General features: G+C 39.0%; 1 protein-coding gene across 1 annotated transcript in view; it reads left to right on the plus strand.

The window, feature by feature from the left end:
• Positions 1-23166, plus strand: part of ALDH1A2 (aldehyde dehydrogenase 1 family member A2) — a 96396-nt gene that overhangs the window by 48540 nt on the left and 24690 nt on the right. Inside the window, exons 5-7 of the mRNA XM_059913181.1 lie at positions 5619-5680; positions 7663-7791; positions 7918-8031. Of these exons, the coding sequence (XP_059769164.1) occupies positions 5619-5680; positions 7663-7791; positions 7918-8031 (305 nt within the window). The remainder of the gene's footprint in view (positions 1-5618; positions 5681-7662; positions 7792-7917; positions 8032-23166) is intronic.

A 23166-nucleotide genomic window follows, 5' to 3' on the forward strand; every position in this document is an offset into this window, starting at 1 on the left:
AAAGGTGTATAACATTCAGGTATGAAAACACGTAAGAGAAGTTGTCTCTGGGTGTGTCTTAAAATAAACTCCTTTTAAGAACAGTATTTTTTACTTGAGTGAAATGGAAAAGAGACTGACAGATAAAAAGTTCTAAACACGTGAATTAGTATCTCTGTTTTGATGTCTCATCGCTTCTTTAGTTTTCTCCACCATAGTTGTATGCTAACTTGTTGCCTCAGAATGTGATATTCAGAACATTTATTTGGTATTTTCATCACATGCAATCCTTTCTTGCTGAATCTGAACTCTCTCTGTAATGCCTCATATTTGGTAAGAAGACCTAAGATCATCATAGCCTAAAATGGAGTATCGGAGTTTGGATGGAGATTTTTTCTATGTCAGGCTGATGTGCTTTATAGCACAAAGCTAGAGAAATGATGGGAACAATATTTTTAATCATCTTGCCATATTTAGAGATCATTATTAATGTCAAAGATGGGAAAATGGGCTGCAATTTTTCTTCTAGGCAGAGAGCAGTACTCATTATACATCATCTTAGGTATAGAAGAGAGAGAGGGAGAAGTAACACTCCGCACCCTCTTGGAGTCGACTCACCCCAGATGCAGAGAGGTGCTCAGCCTTGGGCTCCCCCACCTGAGGAGAGGACTGTTGCTCTGTAGCGTTCCCTTTATAACTTAAGATACAGGAGTCTATGCGAGTTCTCTGTCCACACACCACATCCTCAAAGAATCATCTTTACCCTTCGTAAAAGGGTTGTCTTTTTCCCCCCATTTGCACTCCTCGACGTTACACTCTGATTCTATGCTTTGTGATAGCCACCTAAATCCAACACCTTTTTCACAAAAGAGCCTTTAATATGTTTCTAAGGGAAGTGAATTTGAAGTCTGATGATGCAGATTCAAGTGCAGGAGCCACAACTTAACCAGTGATATCACTTTAGACTTAACCTCTCTGTGCCATATTTTCTCTAATTGTAAATTTCTAATAATAATACTTTCCCTAATTTTTCCATAGTGTTGTTTTGAGCATGAAATGAGGCAAGCATGTAAAAATATTTTGGAAGGTTCTGTAGAAGTATATATGTTTTTGTTCTTATCTTCCTATTTTAAAAGTGTTAAAAACATTGTTTAGATTCTCCTACACTTCAAACTCCTTTCAGGCAAATTAGTAGTTATCAGAGAGGCAAAAAGTAAATAGAAATGAAGTCAGCAGCTGTAGGTCATCATAATACACATGGACTACCCTTTACCTGCTTGGTTCCTCTGAACCTCACTACTTGGAGTGTGGTCTGTGGATCAGAAGCGTTGGCATAATCTGGGAGCTTATATAGAAATGCCGACTCTTAGGTCCCACCCTAGATTTACAGATTCATAATCTGCATTTTAACAAGAACTCTAGGTGCTTTGTGTACAAATTTAAATTTGAGAAGCACAACATGGCATACCATGTGGCACCGGTAACCTGCAAGATGATTCTATAGAAATGAAAATCAGAACCACAATGAGGTATCACCTCACCCCGGTCAGAATGGCCATCATCAAAAAGTCTACAAACAATAAATGCTGGAGAGGGTGTGGAGAAAAGGGAACCCTCTTGCACTGTTGGTGGGAATGTAAATTGATACAGCCACTATGGAGAACAGTATGGAGGTTCCTCAAAAAACTAAAAATAGAGCTATCATATGATCCAGCAATCCTACTATTGGGCATAGGTCCGGAGGAAACTCTATCTCAAAAAGAATCATGCACCCAGTGTTCATAGCAGCACTATTCACAATAGCCAAGATGTGGAAGCAATCTAAATGTCCATCGACAGTTGAATGGATAAAGAAGATGTGATATATATATATATATATATATATATATATATATATATATACACACACACACACACACACACACACACACACATATATATACACACATACACACGTGTGTGTATGTGTGTATATACACAATGGAATACTACTCAGCCATATAAAGAAAGAAAGAATGCCATTTGCACCAACGTGGATGGGCCTAGAGATTATCATACTAAGTGAAGTAAATCAGACAGAGAAAGGCAAATATCATATGATATCACTTATATGTAGAATCTTAAAAAAATGATACAAATGAACTTATTTACAAAACAGAAATAGAGTCACAGACATAGAAAACATAGACATAGAAAACATACCAAAGGGGAAAGGGGGGGGAGGGATAAATTTGGAATTTGGGATTAACAGATACAGACTACTATATATAAAATAGACAAACAACAAGGATCTACTGTATAGCACAGGGAACTATATTCAATATCTTGTAATAACCTATAATGGGACAGAATCTCAAAAAGAATATATATATATTTATGACCAAATCACTTTGCTGTATACATGAAACATAAATCAACTATACTTCAATAAAAAATAAAAATTAAAGATGATTCTTTACAGGAATGCAGTAAGCATGTTTTATTTTAATTATTAGGTTTGAAGAATATTAGAAGAAAATATTGCTAGCTCATGAAATCTGTTATTTCATAGATTTTCCTTAAGGTGAGGCTAACAAATAGCTGACAAATAGCTTTTAAAAGATGAGTTAATTTAAGAAATTATAAGTAATAGGGTAAGTGATACTTGAACATGGCAAAAATTAAGAAGGTGGCTCTTGAGCGATTGGCCTTTGGGTAACCTTAGCCTAGAAGCTTGGTGAGATCCAGAGCAGGGTCATAGTAGCTGTGTGGGACCTCTGCGGTGCCTCCAGCCCTGGCCAAGGGTGCACGTAGGAGGTATAGTTCTCGTGTGTGCTGGGCACTCTGTTCAGACTAAGGGTGTTCAGAATCCTCTTCCACTAACCAGATGAGAATACGGACTGAGCGCAAGGTCTGGGACCCTTTCTTTATGTCTTTCACTCAGCGGTGTTTTGGGAAGAGCTCAAGCACCAAAACACCCTTTATTTATCTACTGCTTAGAGGAACTTAGATGGAAGATTCTTCGATTTCTTTCATTGCGCCAGCCATTGTCAAATCTGTGAACAGTTTATCCAAGAAAGTTTTCATTCCCCATAACTCAGGTTTCTCTTGGGATCAATTATGGAGTCGAGTTCAATTCCTTATGAGGTCAGCTTTTTAAGATTCTCCTACATTTTTTCTTCTCTTTCATTTCTTCAGTAACTTTCAAAATTATATAAGTAATACAACTAAATTCTTCAGCATTTAGAATGTAGAGGGGGGAAACGCTTTATGAATTACCATGCTGTGCTTGTGCAAGTGCCCTGTGAATTCTCTCTGAACCATTCTAGTGCTGCTAAAATAAACACCTGTGTGGTTCTTCAGTTCATATTCCCATTTTTTTCTCAGGCCATTTGTACTCCATCTTGACATTACACTCTCTTTCTATGGTCTTTGATTAATACCCGAATACATCACCTTAGCCAGATTACAGAGTTTACTTGAGAAGGATTTCCTTGCAAATGAAACTCTCTAGCCTATTGATCAGTGTTTTTGCTCCCCGTGAAAAACCTTCCCAGGAAGAGGAGCCTAATATTGCATTTATATCTTCTGGGAAAAAAATGTGAAACATTAAAACGTATTAATAGAAAAAAACTTTTTCAGAGATTTATAAATTGAAGAATGGTGGTAACTTGCACTATTGTAAAAAAAGATATCTATGAAAGTTCTTGAATTGTCTGCATACAAAGCTGAGATAGTTAACTTGATTTTTAAAATATTACTCAGACTTCTTATTATCATCCTGTGGACAGTTTCCACATTTTGGCTATTTTTTTTTGTTGTAGTGGAGATACATTCTAAAATAATTTCCTTCCTACAGTTGCTGAGCTTACCTACTTCCTAAATTCTTCCATTTAAAGTAATATACATGAAACAAAATTAGGAGACAAGTAGCAGACTAGGGGAAAACTTTGCATATACACATGACAAAGGCCTAATTTTCTTAATATACACAGAGTTTTCTAAATGATTAAAAAAGAATAACCTAGTAGAAAAATGAGAAAGGATATAAATCTGAAGAAAAAAATTTTAAATGACCATTAAACATGAAAAAATATTCACTCCATATATCATCAAACACAAATCAAAACAGGTTGTCATTTTCTTACCTATCAGGTTGACCAAAATTAAAATGTTTGAAAAACCCCAGTGTTAAAGGGTAGGGAAAAAAACATGTTGTTTTGGAATTATGAATTGTGTAATTTTTCTGAAGAGTGATTTGGCAATATTGATCAAAATGTGAAATGCATGTACACTCTGACCATGAAATTTCACAGATATACAGAGATATATAAAATGATAGTGTTACAGCATTATTTATAATAGCTTGAACTGAAAGCAATCTCTGTTGTCCTTCAGGACAGTTTACAGTGGTACCATTATTTATTGAGCCAGTGGAATAACATTCAGCAGCTTAAAAAATGTGTTAGATTTATATGAAAAAAGTGGGAAAAACCAAAGTATAGAAGACTGTGAATAATATGACCCCATTTGTATTTTTTTTTTTAAAAAGAGAGGGGATAAAAGGATGCTAATGTATGTGGGAAGAAAAAGTTCTTTGAAAAGATGTACCAGCAACAGATAGCTGTTAATTCTAGGAAGAATTAGCATCTCCTCCTGTCCCCACTTTCATTCCCATCCCTAATAGTAATGCTCTTCCTGAGTATTAACTGAGGGTCTTCACTTTCCCTAGTGAATGGCTTTTGAGAGAGAAAACAAGTATCAGTGAAGCAGCCAAAGCGTTGGCAACTGAGGGAAAAACAAAGACCCAATACCAGAAATGAAAAGCTTTATGCTAAAAAAAAAACAAGCCATTCTTTGGTTATCTCAATTAGCCACTTAAAATAATTCAGATAAATATAATGGTACTTTCCTAAAGAAGAATTTGGTTTGGATTTCCTGGGTATTTATTCCAATTTCCCATTGCTCCTATAGGGAAAACAAGATTATTAAATTGTCCTCATTTCCATGGCTGATGTGAGGGTGGAGGCTTTGGGTTATCAATGTAATCTTCTTTGAAGTGAACTTTTGCCTTCTTGAAATAGGCCTAGACATGCCTGGGTTCCCCCAGTGCCTGGAAGTGCATTTGGACACCAGGATTGAGTTATGAAATAGATCTTACTTTTACACCTCACCTTTTCCAGTTGCCTAGCATTTTAAATTTACCCAATAGCATTTTACTTAGTTTCTTTTTTTTTAGTACTTTCAGAAAGCTATTTAAAATTTTGAGGTACCTCAGTTTTTAACTCAACTGTTCTATATATAAATATCATTTTAATATTTAATATAATATTACTATTTTCCAGTTCCCTGGCCCGCCTGCCCCCCTCCCTGCCCCACCCTCCACCCCCAGGACTGCATCTAGTGTCATAAACTTGTCTTTTATTTTGCCTTTGAGGGCCTCTTACCAGTACTCTGTTCGGGTGTCTGGGGACCGTATCTGGAGAAACCCTTTGCCAAGTGACAGCTCTTCTACCAGCTTTCATACACAGTTGAGTAGGAACCATGGACAAAAAGTTTTCTCAACTTTATTTCTGCTTTTTGCTGCCACCCAAGTTCTCCCTCTGCAGTTTTTCTTCTAGTCTGAACTCTGTGGTAGTGACGGTGCTCGTTTCTTTCAGATGGAGACTATTTTACCTTTACAAGACATGAACCTATTGGAGTGTGTGGACAGATCATCCCAGTGAGTGTATCTCCTCACGCCTCGTATTTATTTTCATTTGAACCAGTTCTCTTAAAGATACATAAAACATGGACCTCAGCAATGTGTGTTTTCCATTACTGGGGGAAAAAAAAACTGAGTTCATGTTGTTGACATATCTTTAACAGCCTCCCTGCAAATGCTTATTTGAACAGGTTAATAGGGTTTCAGCTTCGTTACCAGGAGTTGAGTTCTCAAGTCATGGAATTCTCATGATTAAAATAAGCAAAGTCCAGTGTATTAATAACCTGCCCTTGGTTATGGATGTCCATTCTGCTTATGGAAAATTAATACTTTGTTATATTTGCTTGTTTATTTTTTAGAACTGTGACTCACCATTTTTCCAGGCATATTGTTTTATATGGTCTTTTAATCCCATTCTTTCCCACTGTTTCTTTTCACAAGAATCTAGATAGAAGACTCTACAGAAGACACAGCAGTACAATTAACGTCACAGTCATAATTGAAACCATGCCGGGCTGTTGTGTGTCTTGTACAGGGAAATAAATGTAGTGCTTAGTGTTTGGATTGGAACATTAAACATTTTTTTTTCTCTCTGTCTCATACACAGCCTTGGCACTATACAAAACATCATCAAATCTGCCAACAGAAGATTCTAGCTAATCGTTCTGGCAAGGATTTCAGGGAAGGCTCAATTTAAATTCTTACAGTATAGACAAGAAGTTTTCTCTTCTCAAAATATAGGAGAATAATTCAAGATAATCTTTGGCTTTGGGAACCAAAGATTTTTGAGAAGTATTAATATATTATTTTAGTGGTCCATAAGCTCTAGGTTACTGTGAGATTTATTAGAGAATGAAAAGAGAAGATAAGAGATTTGGTTTAAGTTCTTCTGCTCCTAAACCACCCAGGGAAATCCTACTCAGCTCAGAGCAGGGTTGAGGTCTGTCACCTTAATTGCAGGAACTCAAACCTGCTTTTCCTGCCTGTCCCCAGACTCTTGGAGCTGCAGCTTTCACTGACAGGGCAAGAGCCGCTTGTCAGCCAGCTCGGCTCAATTACTGCACTCCAAGATTTATATACTGTAGATGGAATTAAAACATCACTGTGTACTCCCAAGTTTATAAACAACTAAGGGGAAAAGAAATTGGGTGTTTGGTGAAGGCAAGACACTTGTATATTTTTGCAAGCTTGCCAGGGCCAGTGAGAATCTTTGAAGGATGGCAGCTGAGATGCTTCAGGCAGAAACACATTGTGGTCAGGGGCTGAAGCCAGGGGACCAGGATTTTTGTTTTCTTTCTTAATGAAATTATCAACGACACCTGATAGTACTGAGGCTCATGCCTGCACGTATAACAATACAAGCTTAATATCCTTTTAAAATCAGTTTAAACCATTTTAGGCTGCAGACTCAGATACTCACATATATTTTTTAGTCTCCATTAGCTTTTTTTGCAGTGTCAAGGAGACAAACTAAAACTTTTGCATACTCATCAGTAGATGCACTTTATTTTTTGTAATCATTTGTTTTGTGACAATACATGTAGGTAAAGAAAAAGGTGCTGCCTGGAAATATACACTGACTTCTAGTTCTTCCACACTGAAAAGCTTTCATACCATTCTGAAATCCTGGTATAAAAATCACAAATGCAAGGAAAAGTTTTCATACACAAGAACTTACTGGAACCAAAGGCTAATTTTAAAAACATATAAAGTAACAACAATGAAAAACCAAAACTAAACAAAGACTCCCTTTTTACCATGGGATTTCTTTTTGTGGGTAGCTGGAAATAGTAATTTGCTGACCAGAGAGAAAAGGAGAGATTTTCACGGTCAATCCTATTCTGTTCTTAATGAAGTAATTAAAAAATCCAAACGTCTATACTCTGGTGGGACAAGATTTATGTTGAGGACTAGTCTGAGACATCTGAGAAGTCACAGCTTGAAAACAAAGTAATGGAGGAATATTTTTCATCTATCAACCTTGAGTTTTTGCCTTTCAGTGGAACTTCCCCCTGCTGATGTTTGCCTGGAAAATTGCTCCAGCTCTGTGCTGTGGCAACACAGTAGTTATTAAACCAGCAGAACAAACACCACTCAGCGCGCTCTACATGGGAGCCCTCATCAAGGAGGTAAGAGAAACTGACTTCAGGAGTGGCTCCCACTCTCCTTACAGTTGGGGCCCACTGGAGCATATCCGATTTAACGTGCTTCATCAGCTTTCACAAGCCACGTTTCCTCCAATTCTGTTTTGTTAGGCTGGCTTTCCACCGGGAGTCATCAATATTTTGCCAGGATACGGGCCAACAGCCGGGGCAGCAATAGCTTCTCACGTTGGCATAGACAAGATTGCGTTCACAGGGTCTACTGAGGTAGGTGCCTGAGAAACCATAGCTTGAAGAACAGTTCTGCAAATGAGTAGAGGGTTTAAGAGAAAATTGAAAATGTTACCCATAGGCTGAACACCTAAAGAGCAGTGAATACCCAAGGTCTCAACGAGCAGCATTGGTATCATAGCTAGAAGACTGAGGAATGTCAAAGTAAAGGTGTGCATTGACTATTTGATGCCACAGATCTCTGAGGTTTTTTTGTATGCCATTTGTGTGAGACCAGTCCCAGAAAAACAAACAAAACCCTATTATTATATTTTGAAATAAAAGGAACACATATCAGAGGCAAAAACAAACAAACTAACAGACTGTCCCACAAAAGTGTCCCAGAAGCTGGGATTCTGAACACTTTCTTAAATCAAGATCATAAGGTAAGAACTGGAGATCTAGGGACTTCCCTGGCGGTCCAGTGGTTAAGACTTCGCCTTCCAATGCAGGGGGTGCGGGTTTGATCCCTGCTCGGGGAGCTGAGATCCCACATGCCTCGCGGACATAAAATAGAAGCAGAATTGTAACAAATTCAATAAAGACTTTAAAAATGGTCCACATCAAAAAAATCTTAAAAAAAAAATAAAAAGAACTGGAGATCTAAATTAATCTCTGGTCTTATTATATCACCAAATCCTGTAGATGAAGTTTGCAGCTTACTATGGCCATGAGCCATAAGGGGTGATATAGAGTAGAGGTCAGCAAACTTTTTCTGTAAAAGGCCAGATGGCAAATATTGTAGACTTTGCCGGCAGTATGGTCTCTGCTGCAACTATTTAACTCTGCCCCTGTAGCACGAAGTAGCCTTAGGTAATGTATAAGCTGAACAAGGCTACAGGCCAGCACTCCATGTCCTGTACTGGCTTTGCTCTGGGTGCAGTCGGCTCTGCTTGCCTGCCTCTTGGCTCAAGCACTACTGAGCCACACAACTTTCAGGAGTTATCAGCCCTTCTGGTCACATGGGGCCGGAAGACACTCTACAGTGGGTGGTGCCGTGATTCAGCTCCTTGTCTGGGCAGGGCTCTAGGGCTACTAGCAAAAGTCCTTACTTGAGTAGCTGAATCAGGCAGATCTGCAACCCTCTGTGTTCCCTGATCAGAGTGTGCCCCCAGTTTGGTTCTGCAGATGGGCAAAGCCACTGGTTGGGATTACTGCTTGGTCACCGCAGGTAGGAATTCAGTCTGCCAAGATTTGTGTGCTGCAAGCCCCTACCCGCTTCACTGTCACAGTCACATTCCCAGTGCTTGAGCTCCGCAGAGTCCCCTGCAATCCCTGTGGTACGAGATCAGAGTAGCGGCTCCCACAAATTAACTCACAATTCTGGCTTCTCTTTTCCCACTGGAGGAACCAGAGGGTCAGGAGAGATCTCTTCACATGGTGCTGCAATGGCCTGGGGGAGGGGCAATGCGGTCACAGTGTAGGCCGCTTTTCATAACCCTTCTAATGGAGTCTGTCTGGGTCTCTATGGTGCAGGGGAGTGCTTCAGGCTTAACCTTGTGTTCTAGGATTCTCTCAGTGATGTCTTGTTTTTTTTAATAGTTGTTAGTTATGCTTCTCGTGAAGGGAAGCAAAGTCTGGAACAACCTATGTTGCCATCTTTGTAACATCACTCCTCAGTATTTTCACTAGTACCAGGTTGCTTTAATTATTAGGTTTTAAAAGATGTGTTGTAATATGGTAGGCAAGATGCCCTCTTATTTGGTTTTTCAAAACCTTTTGGCTATCCTTTCCCATTCTTTCAGATAAAATATCAAATTAGTTTCCCAAGTATCTTACCTTCCTCTACAAAACTCTCATTGGAATTTTGATTGGTGTCATATTACCTGTCTATGTTAAATTGAGGGATAAGTGCTCTCTCTAGAAGATTGACCTCTCATCTAGGAACGTAATATAAATCTCTTCATTTATTTGTCCTATAATGTTCATCACTGATATCATCATTTACATGTTAGGCTTTCTTGATAAATTAATTTCTGGGGATTTAACTTTTTGTTCCAAGGATATTTCAGTTTAAAAACTGAGCACTTTTTTTTTAAGTCACAGTACCGTGTATTGGAAAGTTATATGGAAATGATGACTTAATCTTTCAGGCCAGACAAGAAGTGACATAGTGAATCAATAAGAACATAAGTGCTTGTTTCCAAGCTGCCTGGGTTTAAATCTCTGTTTTGCCATTTAAAAAGTTTTTTAAACTTTTAAAAAGACTTTATTGAAGTATAATTTACACACAATAAAATGCACCCATTTAAGTACCAAATGTACACAGTCATGTAACCATCACCCAGATTAAGATACAGAATATTTCCATACCCTAAAAAGATTTGTCATACCCTTGGCCCCAGGCAACCAGTGACCCTTTTTATTAATTTTTCTTATTCTATTAGTTCATATAAATGGACTGATACAATATGTACTCTCCTGTGCCTGCTTTTTTTTTTGGTGAGGGGGTTGTTGTTCAGTATCTAATGAATTATTGATATGATTGGGTTTGAATCTCCCATTTTGATTTTATTTTCTACTTGTCCCATTTGCTTTTTGTTCTTTTTCTCCTCTTTTTCTGCCTTATTTTGGATGAATTTAGTACTCCATTTTATCTTTTATTTTGGATTATTAGCTAAGCCTCTTTTTTTTAATATAAATTTATTTATTTTATTTATTTTTATTTTTGGCTGTGTTGTGTCTTCGTTGCTGTGTGCAGGCTTTTCTCTAGTTGCAGTGAGTGGGTGCCACTCTTTGTTGTGGTGCACAGGCTTCTCATTGTGGTGGCTTCTCTTGTTGCGGAGCACAGGCTCTAGGCATGTGGGCCTCAGTAGTTGTGGCACGCGGGCTCAGTAGTTGTGGCTCACAGGCTCCAGAGCACAGGCTCAGTAGTTGTGGCTCACAGGCTTAGTTGCTCCGCGGCATGTGGGATCTCCCCGAACCAGGGCTCGAACCCGTGTCCCCTGCATTGGCAGGTGGATTCCCAACCGCTGCGCCACCAGGGATGCCCCAGCTAAGCCTCTTTTTAAAGTGCTTGCTTTAGTAATTACAACATGCATCTTAATCACAGTCTATTATTTAAAAGTATTATGTTACTTCATATGTAATGTAATAACAGTACAACAGAATTCTTCTATTTCTCATCCCATCCTTCATGCTACTGTTGTTCTATAATTCACTATTGATGTATGTTATATAGCCCATAGTACATTGCTACACTTTTTGTTTTAAAAATTCAACTATCTTTTCAAAAAATTTTTTAAATGAGAAAATTATTTTACATTTACTCACATACTTGCCTTTTCTGACCCTCTTCTTTTTTTTTTGTTTTTTGTTTTTTTTGGTCCATGTTTCTTTCTGATATCATTTTCCTTCTATATAAAGATCTTTCTTTAACATTTCTTATAGTGCCGGTCTGTTAGTGAAAAATTCTCTCAGCTTCTGTTTGTCTGAAAATGTCTTTATTTTGTTTTCATTTTTTATGACTTTTTCCTGAATATAAAATTCTGATTCAACAGTTTTTATTTTATTTTATTTTATTTTCAACACTTGAAAGATGTCATTCTGTTTTTTTATGACTTGCTCTGTTTCTGATAAGAAGTTCATAGTCATTCTTATCTTTGTTTTACTGTATATAATTTTTTTCTCTGGGGGCTTTAAAAATGTTTTCTTTTTACTGATTTTCAACAATTTGATTATGATGTGCTTCTGTGTAGTTTTCTTTGTTTTTCTTCCCATTTGAGGTTCATTGGAAATTCTTGGATCTGTGAGTTTGTATTTTCATCAAATTTGGAAAACTTTGGCAGTTATTTTTCAAATATATATGCTTTTTTCATGTCTGTTAATTTTTGAAAGGATGCTGAACATTGTGACCATTACCTTATTGAACATGTGGATTTTGTTTTCTTTCTTTAAAGAGTGCTGGACTTTCTTCTGTAAAGTGGTTAAGTCACTTGCAGTACAGCTTGACCCTTTTGACACTTAATTTTAAGCTTTGTTAAGTACTAGCTTATCTTTTACTAAGATACTAAACTTTATTAAGATTACTAAGTTGGGATCCTTCTGGAGTTTCTACTGAATGTTTTCAGTGTTCAACTAGGTCTTTCCACTCTGGCTAGTCAGAACTCAAATGTCCCCAACTCTGTATGAGCTCTGGGGATTATTCAGCATATAAATTACCTGGTCTTTGTTCTTTATCCATTCTTGTGGCGTTTCACCATATGTATACCCAGTTTAGCCTTCAGCCAAAGACTTGATGGGACCCCCATAAGGTTTCTTGACTGCATTGTCTCCCTCTGGTACTAAGCCCCTCACATTTTAACCACCTTATTCTCTCTAAACTCTGATCTATTTCATCAATTCAGTGAGACCACCGTGTTCTACTTTGGTCTCCCCATCCCATGCTGCAATCTAGAAAGTCCTTTGGCAGAAAGATCTTCCCTTGTTTGTTTCTTTTATCTCTAGAATCACAGTCCCATACTGCCTGATATCTCATTTAAAGAAAGCAATTTCATGTACCTTTCTAGTTTACCATGAGAGGGCAAGTCCAGTGACAGTTTTTGACAAATAGACTGCCAGTTATTCCTACAGCCAAAATGGGTTTATTCAGAATCAGCAAAGAATTGCAATTTGGGGTCTGCAACCATGGCAAACCACATGCAAGTCCTTCCACAGCAAGGAGAGGACTCTTAAAGAAGGGAAAAGGAAATTGGAGGGCTATAGTAAACAGAATCCATTGGAGAAATTGACGGTTTGAAGTATAGTGGCTTTTCATTGGCTGAGGTGTGACAGTCTCCTCTAATTGGATGAGCTCTTGCCAGGCAAGAAGAGAAAGTCTTTCTTTTTCCTCTTAGGCTCTGCTGTTGTCATAGGTGTTAGAGCTCCCCTTTCTGGTCTCCCAGCTCTATCTTAATTGAGGTTTCTGTTTATTAATTTTTACATTTCCCCCTTTTGATCAAGAGCTTTCTCTGAAAGCATTGCTGATCAAGAGTCCAGTTTTCTGGTTTCAGCAGCTTTTTGTCTCTCAATGCCCGGAAGGACCTTGGGTGTAGTTTCCCATGTCAGAGGGAAAGTACACAGATTGAAAACCTATTGAGGTCACATTCTAGTAACAAGGAGGGATAGGAGGGAGAACTCTCAGTCACTTTTTGTTTAAAATCCATGTGTTATCAAAATTGTAGACCTAGGAGATCTTCTGAAGTGTTATGTCATCATTAAAGGTCTGGCAGGCAAACTTCCAACAGGACTGGTCCAGATTATCTTGAGAAAGCTATCTCATCAGGTGGTGTCTGCTTCAATTCTAGGAAATTTTTACTTTCAGGTCCCCAGATGATGTGCAGGTCCAGTCAGGGTTTGGTGCTTTCTTTTAGTGTATCACGTGAATCCAAAAGTCTATTCCTTGGAGTTCAGTGGCACAAGGGTTGGTTAGCAGTACCAGATAGGGGATCTTTCCAGCAAGGTTGGAGAAAGTCTTTCTGGAGGTCTTTTCCAATAGATAAAATCTCCAGGGTACAAGGTGTGATGCTGAACGTGTTTGTCTCCCAAGAGCACACTGTAAAAAAGATTGCTCTAACAAAACATGGTTATTTTTAATAGAAGCAGTTAGGCCTTTGCAATATTGCAGTATCTCTCTTATCAGTGAGTCAAAAGAGGCAGGAGCCAAGTGCATTGGGTATTCTATGACTGTTTCAAAGTATGAGAGCTTATGAGTTCCAAAAGGGATGGATCTAAGATTTAGAAGGACCTATGGCAATGCTTTTGGCCAGGGTGTTTTTAGGGACTCTACAAATTTGCCATTTGAGTCTTAATAATATCATTAGTGCATTTGACTAAACTAGAGGGTTGACAGTGGTACACATGGTGAAAGCGTTGTAAAACTGGCCAAACAGTGCACAGTTGTCAAAGTACTGACTAGTAAGATGAGTTCCTTGATCACTATGAAGTTCAAGAGGAGTTACCCAGGTAGGGATAATCTTTTTCAAAGGGACTTTAGCCACAGAAGAGGCAGTAGCCTGTCTGCAAGAGATGCCTTCAGCCCAGTGTGAAAACAGACAGACCAGGACTAAAACATATTTATATTCATGAGACAGAGGAAGTTGTATGAAATGCTTTTTCCAGACCTCAAATGGTTATTAGGCAGTTTGAAATGTCCGGGAGCAGTGCAAACAGGCTTCTCGGGGTTATATTTCAGACGAGTGGGATAAGTGAGGTAGGAACTTCTTGCAACCTTCTTAATGTTTCTTCACCAATATTGATTCATGAATGCTATCATTATGTCAGTAGACCAATGGTTTAATGTATGTACAGTGGTTAGGATTGGGAATTCTAGAATCACCGCTAGGACTGAGTTGTTATTTGGTCCAAACCAGAGCTTTCTCTTTCTGTCGAACCAAGAATTGTTGAATTTCCAGTCTTATTTTTCCTTCTCTGAGGCCAATTGTGTTCGGCTTCTCTAACCAGTTTTTCTAAGTTATAATTTGGGGAAATATCTCTTTGGACCATGCCAGAGGTTTGGCTGTTGTTGGTTCCTTTAAGGACAGCATTCCTTGTGGAAATGTCAACAAGGTGATTTCTTTTAGCTTCCAGAAAGTTAACTTTAGAATCTTAATAATAGCTAAAGCAGCAGATAAAAATATTGCATCTAGCAATTCCTTAATATAAGGGCCATTTTAAATTTTATTTCCACTACAAGTAAGGAAGCCATATTGCTTCCACAACATTCCAAAAGTATGAGCTACTCTGAAAGCACATCTACTATCAGTGGCACTTTTGTCCTTGGCTGAAGTACAAGGCTGTGTAAGAGCACATAATTCAGCCTGTTACGCCAAAGTAGCCATAAGTAAAGATGCTGCTTCAACAACATTAAAAGGAGTTGTAATAGCATGTCCAGCACAATATTTGTCATTGTCACTTTTTAAATAGAAACCATCAGTGAACCATGAGAAATCAGTGTTACCCAAAGCATTTTCCTGCAGATCACCTCAAGGAGTCACGAGGTGATCTATCAGCGTTAAGCCGTCATGAGGGACTTCATCAGTGACAGAGGGGAGAAGAGTAGCAGGGTTACCGTCACTCTGTAAAAGAGTGCTGTGAGGAGCAGTTAACAAAAAGACTTTAGAGGAGGTGAGGCAGCTGACTGAGAATTGTTGAATATGATGAGAATTCAGGTGAGCTTTTACTGCATGAGGTACAAAAATGGTTAAAGGGGATCCCATAATAGTTTTTCGTGGTGGCCTTCACCAAAAGGGCAGTGGCAGTAATGAATTTTTCTCCTGTTTTGGGAGAAAGAAATTCTGGCATGATACTTCCCTAAGAAGTCTTAGCTAAAAATGGATAGGGGTGGAGGAACTAAGGAGAAAAGAGTATGTATTTCTCAAAGGGTCTAAACAAAAGAGTATAGGTTCAAAGACAGGAACCTCTTGTGGTTCACTAGAGATCCCTGATATTTGAACTGTTTAGTACTCCAAGGCAGGGGCTGCTTTATAGTAGCAGAGTTGAGCACCGGGTGTGTTGGCTTTGGTGTCAGTTAGGACTGGAGGAGATTCAGCCCCAATCTGGAGAAACATTTCCCTAAGATGATTAAGAGGGAGGATTGGGAAGAGCCCCTGTAGTTCCTCAGAGCCACTTCCTTGAGGACTGGGAGAGCAACAGGAAGACTGGTTAGAGGCCTGAAGGTGCCGGAAGTGCTTGAATTTATAACAATCTCTTTTCCAGTGTCCTGGCTGTTTTGCAAAGATAGCAGAAACTAGGAGGGTTTTGGTTTCATTTAGGGACCTTCATTTGCTGGAGTTGAAGATTAAGAATTTTGTTGATCTTCCTTTTAGGTGACTGCTCTAGAGTGTGAGAGAGCTGGTTTACCAGATTACCTAAATCTGAAGTGGACACAGTTTCCCATTCTATCCTGGTCCTTTTTACCAGAAGGGAAAGGTCCCGGTTCAGCCTATTGATAAACATAAAATTAAAGGCTCCCCAGGTGGGATCAACATTTGAAGGAAGACCAGAATTTTCCTTAACAATCTGAAGTTAATTATAATAGTCATGAACAGGTTCATCAGATTTGCGTGCAAGCTTGAATTTTGTCCCAGTCAACAGGCTTTGGAAAAGTCCTAGGAATTGCTTGATGAAGTTGTCTAGCAGTTGCTTGAGCCTGGTCATATAACTTAGCGGGCTGGTCTCCAGCTTTAATTCTAGAGACCTTTCAGGATTTTCCCAATTAGCAGCTTTCATCCAATGCTGGGCCTAGCCTTCACCAGCAAGCATATGAACTAGCAGATATGAGTCAGAGAAACCAGGCTGATAAGTTTTGTTTTGTGTATCCCTTAACTACTTATTGTGGATATAGATGATTTTACTACTTTTGTCTTTTAATTTTCCTACTAGCTTTATAAGTGGTTGATCTGCTATCTTTATCGTATATTTGCCTTTACCAATGAGGTTTTTCCCCTCTCATAATTTTCATATTTCTAATTGTGGTCTTTTCTTTTCTGCTTAGAGAAGTCCCTTTAACATTTCTTATAAAGCCTGTTTTGTGCCACTGAACACTTTTAGCTTTTACTTGTCGGTAAAACTCTTGATCTCCCCTTCAACTATGAATGATAGTCTTGCTGGGTATTCTTGGTTTTTTGCTTTCATCATTTTTTTTTTTTTTAATTTTTTATTTTATTTTTGGCTGTGTTGGGTCTTCATTGCTGCGCGCGGGCTTTCTCTAGTTGCGGTGAGCGGGGGCTACTCTTTGTTGCGGTGCGCAGGCTTCTCATTGCGGTGGCTTCTCTTATTGTGGAGCACGGGCTCTAGGGTGCGCGGGCTTCAGTAGTTGTGGCACGCGGGCTCAGTAGTTGTGGCTTGCGGGCTCTAGAGCGCAGGCTCAGTAGTTGTGGCGCACGGGCTTAGTTGCTCCGCGGCATGTGGGATCTTCCTGGACCAGGGCTCGAACCCGTGTCCCCTGCGTTGGCAGGCGGATTCGTAACCACTGCGCCACCAGGGAAGGCCTGCTTTCATCATTTTAAACATATCATGCCACTCCCTTCTGGCCTGCAGAGTTTGTGCTGAAAAGTCAGCTCATAGTCTTATGGGAATTCCCTTGTATATAACTAGTTGTTTTTCCTTTGCTGTTTTTAATATTCTCTCTTTATCTTCAATTTTTGTCACTTTAATTACAATGTGCCTTGGTATGTTCCTCTTTGCATTAATCCTGTATGGGACTCTCTGTGCTTCCTTTCCCAGGTTAGGGAAGTTTTCAGCTATTATGTCTTCAAATATGTTCTCTGCCCCTTTCTCTTTCTTTTTCTGGGACCACCAGCACATTTGATGTTGTCCCAGAGGTCTCTTAAACTGTCCTTATTTTTCAAAAGTCTTTTTTCTTTTTTCTTTTTTGCTTGGGTGATATCCCCTCCTCTGTCTTCTAGTTCACTGATCTGTTCCTCTGTATCATACAATCTACTGTTGATGCCTTCCAGTGTATTTTTTATTTCAGTTACTGTATTCTTCAGCTCTGTTTGGTTCTACTTTATATTTTCTCTTTGTCAAAATTCTCATTGTGTTCATCTATTCTTCTCCTAAGTTCTTTGAGCACCTTTATGATTATTACCTTGAACTCTTTATTGGGTAGATTGCTTACCTCCAGTTAGTTCTTCTGCTGTTTTATCTTGTTCTTTCATTTGGAACATATTCCTTTGTCACCTCATTTTGCCTAATTTCCTATTTTTATTTCTATGTATTTGGTATGTTGGTTATGTTTCCTCATCTTGGCAAAGTGGCCTTATGTAGGAGACATCCTATGGGACCCAGCAGTACATTCCCCTTTGTTCAGCAGAGCTACCTGCTCTAGAGGCCCCTCTGTGTGGGCTTTGTGGGCCCTTCTGTTGTGGCGAGCTGACTACTGCTAGCCTACTTGTAGGCATGGCTGGCCCCTGGCCTGGTTGGTTGCTAGGCTCTGCCTAATGTGGAGGCTGCTGGCTGCTGGTGGGCAGGGTCAGGTCCTGGCACAACTGGCTACACGGGGCCTGGGAGTTCTGGTCCTGGTGCTGGCCCATTGGTGGGCAGGACTGGGTCACAGGGCACCTCACTGCAGAGCTTCAGAGGTTCTGGGGCTAGTGCTGGACCACTGGTGGGCAGAGCTGGGTCCCAGGGGAGGGGGTGGCAGGTTGCAGGGGCAGGAGTCTCAGAGCTAGTGTCAGCCTGCTGGTGAGTGGTCTGGGTCCTGACCAGTGCTGGGTATGGCTGGGCCCAAGGGATCCCAGGGCTGGTACCCACCCACTGGTGAGTGAGACTGGGTCCTGGGGCTAGTGCCAGCCCACTGGTGGATTGGGCCAGTCCCGACAGCTGGCTGCAAGGTCCTGGGGGCCTGGGGCTAGTGCTGGCCCACTGGTGGGTATAGCAGGGTCCTGGGCCCTCTGGTGGCTGGGGCCAGTTCCAGGGCATCTTGGGGCTCAGGGTGTCCTATGGCAGCCCTGCTAGTAGGTGGGACTGTGTCCCTGCACCACTATCTGCTAGGACTGGGGTGTCCCAGGACTGGTGGTTACTGGTTGGTGGGCAGGGCCAGGTCTTGGTGCTAATAAGCTAGAGGGTGAATTCCAAAATGGCACTTGCCAATAGCAGTGCCCTCGTGGTAGAATGAGCTCCCCAAAATGGTTGCTGCCAGCGTTGGTGTCCCCTGGGTGAGCCCCAGTTGCCCCCTTCCTCTCTGGTAGGCTCTGTAAGATCAGCAGGTGGGTATGACCCAGGCTTCTTTCAAATTACTGCTGCTGCCTTTGGTCTCAGAACATGTGTTGTGTGTGCCCTTTAAGAGTGGAGTCTCTGTTTCCCACAGCTCTTTGGGTCTCCTGAAAGTAAGCTCTGTTAATGATTGGAAGCATCAAATTACCAATTGAAATAGGTGTTCCATTCAGTTTGGGAAATTTTAGACCTGTGTAAGTTTGAGGATTTCAAAAGTTTCCTATAATCACCATTGATATTCTAATTTGCCTTTGGTTAGGTAGGTTTCAGGCAGGTCACCGATTCTCATAGTTTATCATCGTCTCAAATTGAATATATTATACTCAATGAGGTTACAAATTTATATACTTCTGTTGATACAACTAAAGTCTTAAGAATACAACCCTAACAATGTTTGGATTTAAAAGTCCTTGGTTTCTTCGGTGTAGAATATTTTTAAAGTATTTTAATCCCATAAATGACTAATTTCTAATCTTTTTTAAAATTATTTTAATTTTATTTATTATACAAATGATAACATTTCTATGCAAGATTTGCCTATAAAACACTAATTTCTAATCTTTGGGGGTGAGATAATTTGCTTATCAGTTTAGTGGTGATTTTTTAGCTTTAATTTTTGAAGATTACAGTTTCTGGTCAAACATACCGATTTTGGGGGGGTGGTGGTTTGCATTCTCTTTGGATTCTATCCTTTAGTCATTCTTCTCACTACCCCGCGTAGCATCTGATGTGTAGTCAGCATGAATTATAAGTATTTGTTAGGTACACGAAGGAGGAAAGACTGAATTTGAGAAATAAAAGCTTAATCTCAGAGCTAGAAGGTGATATATCAGTGGAACACTTTCTTTCTTCAAAATGTCACTAATAGCTTAGGGTTTAATATTTTTTACTTTGTAGCTATATAATTATGGACCACTTAATTCTGTACAAAATTTGCTTAATAGTAAGCACACATTTCTCAGGGTTGTGAGAATTAAATGCACAATGAGTTTTATAAGTTGTAAGCAACAAGCAAATGTTAGTTTGTAATGTCATTAGCATTCTAAAAAATGAGAGAGCTCTGTGAGTTGGATGATCTGTCAAGGCTTCAAGAGAAAGAGGGATTTGATACAGGTTTTGTAAGATATGGGTAAGTAGAGTGAACGGAGAAGAAGTAGAATTAGTCAACAACTAGAGGCTGGAGTGTACAGAAAGTCTTAGTGGAGCAGAATAGGGATAGGGAAGGGGTTGGGGAGAAAGGTTGGCAGGCAGATGAACTAGAAAGTACTATTCTGCAAATCAAACCATTGAAAATAATTCTCAGTTTAAAAATTGAGGCCAGAGAGTAGAAGACCTTTCAGACAAAGACATCACATGGAAACTATACACCAGTGTCCTTTATGAATATAGATGCCAGAATCCTCAACAAAATACTAGCAAACAGAAATCAGCAACTTAAAGGATTATATACCATGACCAAGTGGGATTTATCCCAGGAATGGAAAGTTAGTTTAATATCCAAAAAATCAGTCAGTGTAATATTCCATATGGATAGAATAAAGGACAAAACCACACCATCATCTCCATAGACATGGAAAAAAGCATTTGACAAAATCAAACACCACACAGAAACATACAGAAATATTATTCCTAATTCCCAAAAAGTGGAAACAATCAAAATAGCCATCAAATGATGAGTTGATAAGCAAAATGTGGGTGTATCCATATCCATACAGTGGAATATTATTCAGTCACAGAAAAGAAGGAAGTACCAATATAGGCTGACATGGGTGAACCTTAAAAACATGCTAAATGAAAGAAGCCAGTCACAAAAGGCCACATGTCGTGTGATCCTATTTCTATGAAATGTCAAGAATAGGCAGATCTGTAGACAGAAAGTAGATTAGTAGTTTCCAGGGGCAGGAAAAAGGGGGAGAATGGGGAATGACTACTAATAGATATGAAATGTTCTGGAATTAGATACTAGTAATCATTGAGATGATTGCACAATTGTCTGAATATACTAACGTTGAATTTTAAATTTCAAAAGGTAGATTTTATGGTATATGAATTATATCTCAATAAAGCTGTTAAAAATGGATGTTTTTAAAGAAGTATTTAAGGCTTAAAATTGTGGATATTAATAGCCAACATCGATTGAGCACTTACTGTATGCCAGGTACCTGCTAAGTGCTTTGCATATATCATCTCACTACATCTTTACAGTAGCTCTAGGAGATACATTGATGAGCAAGTGTGGCTGGGAGAGGTTAAATTACCTGCCCGTAGTCACGTGCTAGTAAGTTGTGGGTCTGAGAATCATACCCAGAGCTTACACTTCAAATGACAGTGCTATGCTGCTAAGGGGCTGCACTCGGTACCATGGAAGGAGGGAGCCATTAAAATCAGGAATGACATATCAAAGGGGATACTTAGGAAGGATAATATCAGTGGAACATATTCTGTTCAAAGCATGGTCAAACGTATGTAATTCTGAAAGGTCATAGACACTATTCTAACTCAACTTTTTTTCCTTTTTTCTAAAATTTACTTTAAAATCGCATCTTTAGCCTCTTTAAATCTTATTCGATACATTATAGGGCTTCCAGTGGACGATCTCTGGCATAGAACTTACAGTTTTAAACCTAAGCTGTCTTGTCGACTCCGCAAATATTTATTGAGCACTAACTAAATATCATGTACAATGTTAGACCTTAGAGAAATTGTCCAATTCAGTCTAACCCAGTGATAGTCTGTGAATATGTAACTAGTATAGTGTGGTGTGTATGGGAGCATGGAGAAAGAGAAGAATAATTTTGCACCATTTCTCTTAATACTTCTTTATTGAGGATGCCTTCTAAGACCAAGGCTAGAACTAAAATTCTTTTGCTCAACATGGTTTTCAAATGTATCTATATCTGTGCATTAAGGAGAAATATAATGTGTTCAAGATGTCTAAATTCAAACGAAAAGCTATTTCATTCAAAGGTAACACCATTTAAGAAAAAGATAATTCTACATCTTAATTCCACAGTTGTTAATATTCACAACTGTGGAAAATATAGGTCTATCTTCCTTTTCTCTTTGGAGAAAATGAAATTATGGTGGTATGGTATGGGAGCCAAAGTTCGAAAAGGACTTGTGGGAAAGGAACCGCAGCTGTGGGGATCCTTGTGAGTAATGTGTTGCTTGATATTGGGGAATAATCATCAAACACTGGTATCATTCAATTCTCAGAATCGTTTCCCATGCCTGATAGTCCAGCACTTTCAAAAGGCTTGATACATATTTTGCTGGAATGTAAAATGGGACGTTAGGTTTCACTGTTGCCTCTCAATAGCAGATGCAGTTTTTGTTTTTTGCATTTTTGTCAGCTCTGCTTTTAACAGGCATTTTAACTCCAGAGCTGTAGATTTTATACTAATTCAGTATATCCTTAAAATCTCTTCTAAAGTGAAAAGCCTAATAGAGATGGGGGAAAAAATAGCCCTATGAATCTAAATCAGAACAGATGGGACTTGTAGAGGAGTTAGTGGGTGTCTGATTTCCTCGTGCCCCGAACACTTGGTAGAGTGATCTAGTGCTGGACACCAGATGTTCAGTCAGTGACCGCTAAACACATAATTCCAGTGTTCTAGTGGAAGTATTTTTATATTTAAGGGACACAAGAGTGTGCAAAAGCTAGGAAAAATATTAGGTTTTCCCGTATACCCATTTTCCATAAATCATCTTTCTAATGCTCAGATTATATTACTCTCACCTACATTCAGGCCAAGTTAATTTCCATCTACAGAACTATCCAGTGGTTTATGATAAGCAAAGGTAATAACTGAGCTGAAGGGTTAATAATCAATGTGATCAATCTCACGATCAACGAAGACCTCCTCACAGAATTTTACATTAGGGAGTTTAGAGCTTTAATGTAGTTCACCTTGAGTTTATTTCTTTCAATCCTTTATTTAGAGTCTCTTAAAGAAAAATAAAGTACTCCTCATGGCTTTGCTAAAATGAAAGCTTGAAAGAATGCTGCATCACACTACCTCTAAAAAAACTAGAGGAAAGTATTTTTTCAGTAAGAAATGCCAAACATAGTCTTCAAATCATCCTAAAAGCAATCAAGATTAAATATCAGATCTATATGAGAAAACTAGACATAATTTAAACCTCTCTCATGGTAGTGTGCATTTGTTCACAGTATATGTTAATATTTAATCTTTCCCACCCTCAGATTCCGTCTGTAGATAAGGGATGATTGTACCTAATTCATCGACTGTGAGGAGGAAGTAAGCTAGTATATCTAAAGTATTTAGCACAGGGCCTGGCCCTTAGTAAAGTGTCAATAAATATTAGCTGTTACTGTTTTCTATTTATTGTTAAGTGAAATTTATATAACAATATAGTCTTGGGAAAATGTGGTGTAATATAGAAGGGCGCTGGATTCATCCAAGCTTGGATCAA

This window comes from Balaenoptera ricei, chromosome 2 (genome assembly GCF_028023285.1).
Source record: "Balaenoptera ricei isolate mBalRic1 chromosome 2, mBalRic1.hap2, whole genome shotgun sequence".
Lineage (NCBI taxonomy): Eukaryota > Metazoa > Chordata > Mammalia > Artiodactyla > Balaenopteridae > Balaenoptera > Balaenoptera ricei.